Genomic DNA, 11,270 nt, shown 5'->3' on the forward strand with positions numbered 1-11,270 from the left:
CTCATGGGATTTAGTCGTCATGGGCACTAATCATCCTTCAACAAAGAGCAACTTGCCATCTTTTTAATGATTAACTTGCTGGCGTTTCATTGATTTAGCAGAAAAGTAGATGATAAAGTGTGTGATCAAGTAAAACAGCCTCCCAAAGCCCTCGGCTCATGGCTATATCTCACGTCATGTCTCCGAATGGGGTCTCTATGCATTTGGCGCCGGCTAGCCTTCATTGCTCCATATTCCCGCGTTCATGCGATGACATACCTGTCGCTCGTCATCTTTTTTCTGAAAGTGCAACTATTTACGGTCCAATCATATCTGCCATGATATTAGGACGATCATGGTTTTAGTTCCCTTCCTCGGGCCTGGATTAGTAGTCGCGATGATCTGCAACACGATGTCTGCCACGGGTCTCCCTTGGTTCCAAACCCCTTAATCCAGGGAATCGCGACCATTCCACGTTGTTGTTGTGTTCCGAATTGAGATGGAAACATGACACTCCCAGAAGAGATAAACAGACAACTTGAGGCTTCTCATGCACGGCGGGCAAAGGTAGCCATTTTTTTCCAACCTCTTGGTCTTGCCTGGCACCCAAGCCTTCTGGAAGATCGATTTGAACTTGCAACATGGCTAATCGGTGAACTGCATGGCATAAGTCGAACACACAGAGTAAACACCCGAGCCATCGAGCTTCCAGGCGATGTCGTCGTCGGTGTCCTAGGAGAGCATGATACAGGTGTTGTTGATGGCTCTCCAGAGCGATATGATTTCCTGCATGATAGTGTTGACTTTGTTGTGATGCAAATCCTGAACCCAGCGATCCTCACGCAGCGCAGCCACCACCGTCCTATTCTTCCTGATTGTGTGATTGTAAAGGATTGAGTAGACCAGGCGCAGGGGGTGCCGCCCAACCACAAGCAGTGCCAGATATTCACCGTCGCCCCATTGCCGATCGTGAGGGGATTGTGTAGGCGAAGAGCGCACGGTCCTTCTCGTTGCATAGTGTCAGTTCCCACCCAAGGCTTGTCAGGTTGCTTATAGGCCAGCCAAAGCCAGCAAAGCCTCAGCGCGCGGCCTTAGCGTGTAATGCCAGAGATACCGAGGCTACCTTGATCCACCAGCGATGTGACAGTCTACCGGTTAACCTTACATTTGTTGCCGCTGAGCTCCTTGTCTTGAGCCCAATGGAGGAAGCGGCGACACACCCTGTCGATGTCTTTAATGAATTTCTTCAAAGTGCCCAGGATGGTGAGCGTGAAGGACGACATGACAGAAAGGACGCACCGAACTAACACCCGCCGTCCCGATGCCGGCATGAGGTGGCCCTTTCAGCCGGCGAGCCTCGCTCTAATCCTATCGAGAATGAACTGAAGGTACACAAATTATTTTTTTGCGAGGGGACTGAAGGTACACAATTACTGTACATTATATATACATCTTATTAAATGTCACACATATTTTTGGAACATGTGATTTAAAAAAAAACATGTACATTTTTTTAGATTGTATGATACATTTAAAAAAATCATGCGAACATTTTCTTATACACATTTTTTTAAATGCCACGAACATTGTTGTGAAGCATGTGAACACTTTAATGTCACAAACATTTTTATGAGTGACACAAACATTTTATTAACGCTTCAAACATCTAAAAAATTAATTAAAGTAATTTTAAATATGTATATTTAATTGTTTTTTGGGATATAAACAAAAGTAGCCGGCCCACTACAGCGTCGCTAGAGGCGAGCGCTCGCCGTGTCTCGCTGCGGTCGAGACATATCCCGTCCCCTTCTGGCCGCCTTTTCTTGCAGAGCGGCGGCAGGGTGCGCCTCCGCCTCTCCGGCGGCGCAACGGGTAGCTCAGCCGTTTGGAGGTCACCTCTTCCTAATTGGACAGGTGCGCTCGCCTTCTGGCCTCCGATTGTTGGCGCCTCCTCTGCGCACCTTTAATTCTCCGGTTATTTGCTCCCGGCTCGCCTGAGCGCCCCCCTCGATAGTTGTTTGGTGCCAAGAGTTATTGGGAATAGATCTGCTATTTCTAAAATAAGAAGGCGTGTGTTGTATAGATATAGCACAAACCTCCCCAGTTCGTCTGCTTATTGTGAGATTGGTAGAAATTTCAGTACTTGGGGTGCTGGTCTGCTGGAGTAACCTCAAATTTACACTTTTACCGTGCCACTATGTGGTCTGTACTGCAGCATAACCGTTTAATCTCAGGCTCCCCCATCCCTGACCAAATTGCATGGTTCTTAGCCAATATCAGTGTTAGCCAGTTGAGCAAACAGACTAACTGACAGAAAGTTTCAGTTCTGAACTGAAATTGGTGTTCATTGAATCGAAAATCAGATTCATCTTCTTCTAAAACAGCCCTTTGTACAACACTAATGCAACCATTATTTGGGTTGCTCTCATCATGGCACGCAATGTTCGCTTTACTGTTTACAGTTGTCTTATCAGTAGTACTAGGATCTGGCGGTGTGCGTTGTTCATCAAACTAATCTGTTCAGTTCATGGTTTTATGAGATTGGTACTCTGTAGTTAATGGCCAATTGCATTGGAAATTTTACCATCTTATTAGGTTGTTCTAGTTATCGACCTCCTCCCACCCAGCCATGACTGAGGTTCTTTCTTAGTCAGGAGGAGCAGTATTAGCCAGTTGAGAAATTAGCAGACTCACACAACGACAATGCACAAGTAACTTGGCATTTCACATTGAAATCACAAAGCAAACTCATCTTCTTTCTCCTTGGTCTTGCAACGCAAATACAACCATTATTTACATTGCTTTTATTATGGCACACAATGTAGACTTGCCAACACAACCCAATCGTTTTATATCAACTAAAATTCATGGGATATCCCTGGATTGCAATCAATACCCCACCACTATGTTGAGCAAATTGACAGTAGTGCAACATCATCCAAATACATGCATGTTTAGGTGACAGTGACACTGCTGATGCCTTGTCGCCACTCACGGCCCATCAGTTCTTTTGCTCTTGCCACAAGAGCAGAGAGAGGCACACTGTGCTCCATCAGTCCTGCATCGCCCAAGAAGAACCTGTACTTTTCAGCCCTTGAAGGTGTATGTTCTACCCGCAGCAGTGCTTCCATCATCCAGCATTTATTAAAACAGTCAGTGTAGCTAGGATTGCACTCCATTATGTGTATGGCATGTTCAACTATCACCCTCCTGATTCCCGGACAATGAGCAGTAGGTGTCATATTTGAGTTAAGTGCACAGACAAGTCTGTTTATAAATCTTTCTTTAATCTGACCATGCTCAAGTTCACGCTCAAAGTCTCCAGGAATGGCATGGCATATTTGTGAACTAAGGCCAGCAAGGACCTCTAGTTCCGCCCCTTCTGCATCCATTATTCCTTCCAAGACCTATAATAGAAATAGTTAAGTGATGTAAACATATATAATATGGCAAACTTCTGCTGCATATGAACCTATATATATGGTCAGGTGGTAATCCAAGATGATGCCATGTCGCCATCTATTTCTCTAGTTATGTTATGTATATTTGGCAGTTCATACTTCTTACTTCTTATTACTCTCAACATTGAAATTACTTAGTTGCATGACATAAACTATATCATGAATGATGTGCATGTCCGTGCCATGAAATGTCCATAGTTAGAAAAAAAATGAATGCATGCAATTTTCTTTAACAATTTGTGAGATAGGAAATGCCGCAACTGTTAAGATTCATGCACTAGCCAACGCAACAAAAAATTTGAACTGATATGGAAAGGGTTAGGCAATCCACATATACACTTCAACACCCCCTCTCACGTGCGACGCGGAAAGTCAACACATGGATAGACTCAGAGGTATGGCTCAAGAGGCCTATACATGGACAAAGGGAGGCAACGACAATCTTTTGGATAAATTGCGAAAGCCAGGACTCGAACTTAAGACAATGGGCTCTGATACCATGTGTAAGCTTCATGCACTAGCTAATGCAACCAAAAGTCTGAACTAGTGAAAGAGCCTAGGCAATCCACATATACACTTCAATAGCAACAACAGGTGCAACATCTAATTTTACTTGTATTTCAGGGCTCACCTCTCGCAAGATGTGAGAGAACTCCTTCAGTTCAGAGTTGTTGAACTTAGGTTGAGCATGCATGCACATACTCCGCAACAAGCTTGCTGCTACGTACCTGTACATGTCCCCATGGATCATAAATGCGAGCTCCTTGATGAATACATACCCTGGTTCGGCTAACATAACCAAACAGTTATTCACACTGTCCATTGCTAGCACTGCCAGGGCTTGCCCGGCGGACTTTCGTAACTTATCTGAATATGTACTTGAGGCTGCTTCTCGGTTAAGAAATGCATGCATCAACCTGCTAATGATCACCCGAATCTTCCCGATCTCGTCCCTTGTGTTTGCATCCATGGAAATGTTTCTAAGGATTTCTGTTGTTAGCTCCCTAAGTTCTTGGCTGCTCCCACTGTCTTCCAAGATCGCTGCAAGGTTGCTCAAAAGGAAGGGATGTTCTGAAATCTCCTGTCGCAAAGTTACCCCAAACTTCCCTTGAGTACTTGCAAGTCTTCTCAGCAGTTTCAACGATGAACCTTTCAGCAGTGCCTGGTCTGTCTCACTAATATTGGTCATGTCAGTTCTGTTGCTTGTGAAATCTATGATCTTTGAAATGAGGCCTGTTGATCTGTTGATTTCTACACGGTTCTCAATATCAAAGCTAGCAAGAGTGTCAAGAATTAACATGCCCAGTACAGGGAGCAGATCCTGGTCCGTTGATGGCTCCTCCTCTGGAATATGCCAGCATTTGGTAATCTGCTTCCAGCATCTGAGTGTACATGAGTTTTGTCCATCCATGTTAGATGGCTCCTCCCTTGGAACCAAACAATATACTGCCATCTGTTTCAACCATTTAAGCATGGGTGTCCTCTGTTCGTCCATGGCAACTTGCTGAATCAGGGTATCTTGTTCTGCCTCTAGGCTACCAATGTCTAGGAGAGGATCCTTTATTTTCTGCTGGTGAACAGTATCAAGAAGTGAGGCTATGAGCTGCATTGCCCCAGGGACAGAGACAACTCGGAGGCTACCAGCAAGCTCAGCTATGACCTTCGCGGCAAATGATCTAATATTTGCATCCCCTTCACTTGTCCAGCCCAACATGTTGAATAAGACAGTTACTGTCTTCGTGGAAGTCGCTAGTTTTGAGATGGCTTTGGTCTTGAGAGGTTCATTTTTTAGGAAAATGTGCAACATGTGAAGTCCATAGAGCTGCATCTTGGGTGAGTCTGACTTTAAAGAATCCATTGCAAATGCGATGAGGCTGATCTTCTTTCGGGCAAACACAGCGCCCTCCATGCATTTCTCAAAGGCATAGGCATAGTACAAATTGACATATTCCACTGCCCGGGGACCTCTGAATCTAGCACCACGGGCGAGGCATCTCAGGAGGATGCATGAAAAGACATCAAGGATGCAGGCAACAATGTAAAGTATTCCCTGGCCAAGCACCATCCCGTAGAAGATATTGAGAGATGGCACGAGGTTTGTCTTGTCCCCAAGGATTTTCTTGTCAACATGTTCATCATGGCCGTAGTAGCTTTGTGCTTTAAGGCGTACTAATGCCAGCACGATGCGCAATACTGCTGCTGGAATCTGGAGGTTTCCGAATGACACTATTACTACTAGGCCACATAATTTTAATATGAGAATCACAATCCATCCGACCCCTTCAAAAGTGAACACAAACATCGCTACTGCAGCTAGCATGCACAAGTTTAGAATAACTCGACGCCAATATATTATTCTGCTGCCGAGAGTCAAGTCTACTAGTTTCATGATACCTGGGAATTGCAGCCTGCTGATTGTCGCTAGGAGCACGACCACAAATAGTATCAGGTACATTGTCAGCTTGGCGATTGAGTTTTTGAAACTGAGTTTGTGAATGTTGAAATCCTCATCGAAGCTATATGGTACAGAGGGACCAAGCAATAGGACTGCAACAACTGGGCTCCATAATGACATCGCACGGCATAGCAGATTGCATATGAGTAGTCGTGCAGCTCCTGGAAACAGAGATGGGCTAATCGCAAGCACTGCCAAGGGCAAAGCTGGTATTTGTATTGTTGCATACTTATTCCAGATTAGAATGCACACTAGGACATTGGAAAAACATAACACCAAGATCATAGCATTCCAGCTAAGAGACTTGAAAGAACCTCTGGAACGGAAGAACAATCGATAATCCAGGTTATTGTTGCGGCTGAACATCCTGAAATAAATACAAGATGGTATAATTAAACAAAAAGGCAACATACAATCCACAATGCAAGGATGACATATGCATGTATTTAAAATACAATAAGAATTCTGAAATTACCCGAATACAGCTCTAGACTTTGAGTGCCAAACATGTACAACTGGGGACGTATTGTTTCCATATATATTTTGTTTGAGTTAGTATTGATGGTTTGACAAGACCCTGACAGGGGTAAATTTACCTATTCTAAGGCTTGCAGCAACTTTTTGGGTCCTTTGAAATAGTAAAAATGACAACTGCTTCAAAAGAATGTACTGCAATTAACCTAGAAGATATGCTCCAACGGAAAATTCATGTTTTATGCTGGTATAACTCTTGTTTCTTGATTGGACTTCGAGCAGTTTATCTCCAAGGTTTTAAGTAGTTGATGTCGGGTTGGCAATGGGTTGACTTTGGTGTATCTACTAATATAGGATATCAAGCAATATGCCCAAGTACTGGCCAGGAATGTTGTGAGTGGAGAGTTGGGGAAGTGTTTGTTGGCAATTTTAGAAAGGAGGCGCTTGCCCGACTTTAACTAACTGAAGCCATTAAATCGTTTGCAACAAATAGTACCAGAAACAAAGAATGAAAAATGTTCGATATAGACCCAACGGGGCGAAGGCAAGGCTGCCAACATAACGGGAGGCGTTTGTTGGCAATTGATGAGCCCTAAGACCTAAGCAGTCATCTAGTTCAGGTTGCATGCATGTAGCATCTGAAGGAGAGGAACATCCTCCTCTTCAGCGACATAGGATTTGTGCTGCAGCTAGGGGTGGAAACGGATCGGATGCGGATGGGATACTGCTCTTCCAACTTCCGTTTTCATATTTTCAAAACAAATACAAATGCGAATACGGATGTTATTGGATACGAATGTGGTGAGGATGCTACTCGAATACGGATACACATCGGTTGGTTACTCGATTCGGAACGAATACGAATAGTAACGGCATATTAGTTAAATAAAATAAGTCAATAGTTATGTGACAACAAATAATCAACTTGCAACATACAGTAAGTCAATGATAGACAGGTTTATGAATAAATAGAATACTACTGTGATGCGTAATAATTTCTAAGTTTAGTCATACAAAAAGTAAAGTTTGAGCACTTCTTAGGCTTGTATGTTGGATAATTGGCATATTGGGACAAGTATTTCTCAAATTAGTTCACGTAATTTTATTCAGATACGGATATATCCATTTCCATATGCATATTTGTGTCAAAATTCCATACCATATTTGTATTTGAATTTGCAAAATAAATCCGGACACCTTCCATTTCCATTTCCATTCTAGTTCGGATGCGGATGTTTCGGATATGAATAGGAATTTTCTCGAATACAAATATCGGATATTTTGAATTATCCACTGCCACTTTCAACCCCTGGCCGCAGCCAATTGTCAGGCAATATACAAAACCTATAAAATATCTGTATTTTGGGCAATACATATATCGGGACAACTGTACTGGACATCAGGAACTGTACTCTGCGCATGCATGTGGGCTCTTTAGTTTTTGGCTTTGTTCCTCTAAGAGGACAAGCTAAACTATTTACTGGATGGAGCTTATTAAACATAAAGATCACTTCCTGGCTTTGTGTAGGTTTGAGATTGGGAATGGGGAAAGTGTAAGATTTTGGGAAGATAGGTGGATTAATAATAGAGCCCTGAAGGATGTCTTTCCTAGGCTTTATAGCATATGCTTTGATAAAAAAAATCGTTAAATATATATTTGATAAAGTTTTGGATAATGTTGCCTTCCGAAGAACCCTATATGGGGATTCTTTGGAACTTTGGGACCACATTAAAGACAGTTGTCGGAGTGTGGTGCTAAATAATGATAGAGATAAGATTGTTTGGACCCTGGACAAAAAAGGGATATACACTGTTAAATCTTATTACAGATTTCTGATTGAGAATAGGGTCAAATATCCACATAACTTCTTATGGAAGACTAAAATGCCACCTAGATTGAAAATCTTTATGTGGCTAGTATTTAGAAACAGTATTTTGACTAGAGATAATTTGATTCGTAGAGGGTGGGTTGGAGAGAAAACTTTCCCCTTTTGCATGCAAGATGAGAGTGTGGACCATCTGTTTTTTAAGTGTTCTATGGCAAAAATGATGTGGAATGTTACACAGTTTGCTTTTGACTTGAAACAAGTTTCTGGTATGGTTGAAACAATTTAACAAAGATGAGAAATCCCTCGTGACTGTAGGGATTGCAGCTGTCTTCTGGACAATTTGGAAGCTTAGAAATAGGGTGGTTTTCGATAAAAACAGGGTTTATGATCCCTGTGTACCAATGAATCTGATGATCAAGATGCTTCATGATTGGCTTATATTGCAGATAAACCCAAGAAGACGAAGAATAATGACGGAGGGCGTAAAAAAAGTTGTACTATTGGCGGAAGAAATCTTCAGGGCGGTGCTGGGATGGAGAGCCGTTCACAGGACTGCGGCGACGTGATCTTCTGAAGTTTCTTCACACTGGTGAAAGCCTTTGGGAGATTTATTCTGTCATCGATCTATACATGTAGCTCCTGTCTTATTTCTTCAGTCTGAACTGTTGGGGGTTATGCTACTAGTTATCGTTTGTTCTGAACTTGATGTTCTGGTTGTTTTTGCTTGAGTCGTCCTGGAGAACCCGGCTTGTGAGATTTCTCAGGGCTGTGCTGGGTGGTTGCGTTTTGCGTTTGTGAAACCTAGTCAGTTTCTTAGATTGGGTAAAAATCTGCACTTCAAAGGAGGGAGGCTGTGGGATTGGCTCTTTTTCATCTTCAAGGAGTGTGCATCGTAGGATTTGCTGCTGTGATGTAAGTTGGCAATAGCCTGGTGTCAGTTGTAAGACTTGGTGATTTCTAATAATTGAAATCATAGAGGAAACTCTTTCTCAAAAAAAAAAACTATCTACTGGATCACCTTTTCTTTTCTTTTGCAAGTGCGGCACCGTTTTGTTTCACTTATAATCGAGAGAATATAGCTGTAAAGGCCGCCATCTTATTATTGCTTCATCAAAGAAAGAAAAAACATACCTGGCGGCTTCCAGGAAAACTATGGTTATCGTAAACCAGAAGTCATCCTTCCGGCGGAGCTCAGCCGGGTAGCCGCCGAGCAGGACGACGGTTGCCCACGTGAACGCCAGCGTGCCCAGCGCGTTGCCAAACCTTTCAACCAGAGCGACCAAGTGCACGAAGCGATTCAGCAGTTTCTCCGGCGCGGTGGACATGCCGGCACGCGCCGCCGGTGCCGGCATCTGTATGCGGTGCTCGGCGAGGACGTCCGCCATCGCTTCTCAAGGCGTGGGCGAGCACGGCGAGCAATGGAGCATCTATTGATCCGCACGATGGTGGAGTCTTAAGTTATGCAACCCACTAAAGCTGCACCAAGTCAATTAACCGAAATGATTGAATGAGAATGTTAGCATATATATCTTCTACTCCAGTAATATAGTACAGAAAGTTAATAGCTACTTGCGCTATTCTAAATCCGGCTTTGCCAGTTGTATCGCCCCGGTTGTACAAAAGTCAAAGCCTCTTCTCATTTCGATGTACGTGCACCGGTAGACATGTTTAACTCACATAGAAAAAATCTGCTGCCTTGTGCATGAATTGGTCGCCAAACCCGTTGTCCAGCCCTTGTGTAGCTACAATTGATGAAAACAGTATACAAAAGTAAATTACCATGACCAAGCACACTAATACATATGTAGGCTAATCCAAGAGAGTATCTCTCATCATAGTCATAACTGTTGTTGTCTAGGGACACATGTACATTCCATTTTGGTGTCATGTACTGCTATTTCTAATTGATCTATAACTACTAAGATACAAAGCACCCAAGATTTGAAGCTTTTTGGTGCGTCGAGGGCTATAGGGGTCGCAGGGCGCCACCTGTAAGGGTGTGTGTCATTGGTTGAGGGTTTTTGTCTGTTTTTTGGGTCTTCTCTTTTCTATTTTTTAGTTTTCCTTTTCAGATTTTAATTCATGAACATTTATTAAAATTCGTGAGCATTACAAAAATTATGGATATTTTCTAAAATTCCCAAATATTTTTTAAAAACTCATGAACTTTTTCAAATTCATAAATATTTTTAAAGTTTATGAACATTTTCTAAATTTGTGAATTTTTCAAATTTATGAAAAATCGAAATTCATTAATATGTTAATTTTCTAATCTTTTTTTAAAATATTCCTAGTTTCAAAATTTTGCAATACTTTCAATAATCCAAGGTGTTTTGGATCCAATGGATTAAGCAGATAACACATGGAGATCTGTAGGGGTCAAAGCTAATGATGTAGAAGGCAACTTCTTTGTCACAAGGAAAGGGCTTAGGCAGGGGGACCCCATCTCCCCCTTACTTTTTAATCTGATAATAGATGTGTTGGGGAACGCAGTAATTTCAACAAAAAAAAATCGTACGATCACACAAGATCTATGTAGGAGATGCATAGCAATGAGAGGGAAGAGTGTGTCCACGTACCCTCGTAGACCGAAAGTGGAAGCGTTTAGTAACGCGGTTGATGTAGTCGAACGTCTTCGCGATCCAACCGATCCAAGTACCGAATGCACGGCACCTCCGCGATCTGCACACATTCAGCTCGGTGACGTCCCTCAAACTCTTGATCCAATTGAGGCCGAGGGAGAGTTTCGTCAGCACGACGGCATGGTGACGGTGATGATGAAGTTACCGGCGCAGGGCTTCGCATAAGCACTACAACGATAAGACCGAGGTGTTGAACTGTGGAGGGGGGCACCGCACACGGCTAAGAGATTGTCTGTTGTGTCTTTGGGGTGCCCCCTGCCCCCGTATGTAAAGGAGGGGAGGAGGAGGCCTGCCAACAAGGGGTGCGCCAGGGAGAGGGGAGTCCTACTAGGACTCCAGTCCTAGTAGGATTCGGCCCCACCATTTTTTCCTTCTACCGGAGGGGGAAAAGGGGAAGGAGAAGGAGTAGGAGAAGGAAAGGGGGGTGGCG

At 43.1% G+C, this 11,270-nt stretch overlaps 2 protein-coding genes and 1 long non-coding RNA gene across 3 annotated transcripts; 1 reads left to right on the forward strand and 2 right to left on the reverse strand.

Moving 5' to 3' along the window:
* Window positions 1–1,728: 1,728 nt before the first annotated feature.
* On the forward strand, window positions 1,729–9,175 carry LOC123051805 (uncharacterized). Its single transcript, XR_006424310.1, has 2 exons — window positions 1,729–1,893; window positions 8,645–9,175. It is a non-coding gene; the product is annotated as an uncharacterized lncRNA (long non-coding RNA).
* LOC123051804 (uncharacterized) lies at window positions 2,748–6,247 on the reverse strand. The gene is made up of 2 exons (XM_044474784.1): window positions 4,072–6,247; window positions 2,748–3,386 (listed from the first exon to the last, which is right to left on the reverse strand). Exons 1-2 carry the CDS (start codon window positions 6,178–6,180, stop codon window positions 2,934–2,936), a joined length of 2,562 nt encoding a protein of 853 aa, XP_044330719.1. The 5' UTR covers window positions 6,181–6,247; the 3' UTR covers window positions 2,748–2,933.
* Window positions 9,176–9,253: 78 nt separating the features above from the next.
* On the reverse strand, window positions 9,254–9,604 carry LOC123055681 (uncharacterized). The gene has a single exon (XM_044479590.1). The coding sequence runs from the start codon at window positions 9,581–9,583 to the stop codon at window positions 9,254–9,256; it is 330 nt and encodes a 109-aa protein (XP_044335525.1). The 5' UTR covers window positions 9,584–9,604.
* Window positions 9,605–11,270: the final 1,666 nt, after the last annotated feature.

The sequence above is a fragment of the Triticum aestivum genome, chromosome 2D, assembly GCF_018294505.1.
Source record: "Triticum aestivum cultivar Chinese Spring chromosome 2D, IWGSC CS RefSeq v2.1, whole genome shotgun sequence".
Taxonomy (NCBI): domain Eukaryota; kingdom Viridiplantae; phylum Streptophyta; class Magnoliopsida; order Poales; family Poaceae; genus Triticum; species Triticum aestivum.

What these genes read in the sequence shown, in the direction of transcription:
- LOC123051804 (XM_044474784.1), bottom strand. Translation starts at nt 6,180, where the DNA reads ATGATCTTGGTGTTATGTTTTTCCAATGTCCTAGTGTGCATTCTAATC. An exon ending in TCTCTCACATCTTGCGAGAG is followed by an intron (nt 3,387 to 4,071) that starts GTGAGCCCTGAA and finishes TTTCTATTATAG; the next exon opens with GTCTTGGAAGGAATAATGGA.
- LOC123055681 (XM_044479590.1), bottom strand. Translation starts at nt 9,583, where the DNA reads ATGGCGGACGTCCTCGCCGAGCACCGCATACAGATGCCGGCACCGGCG.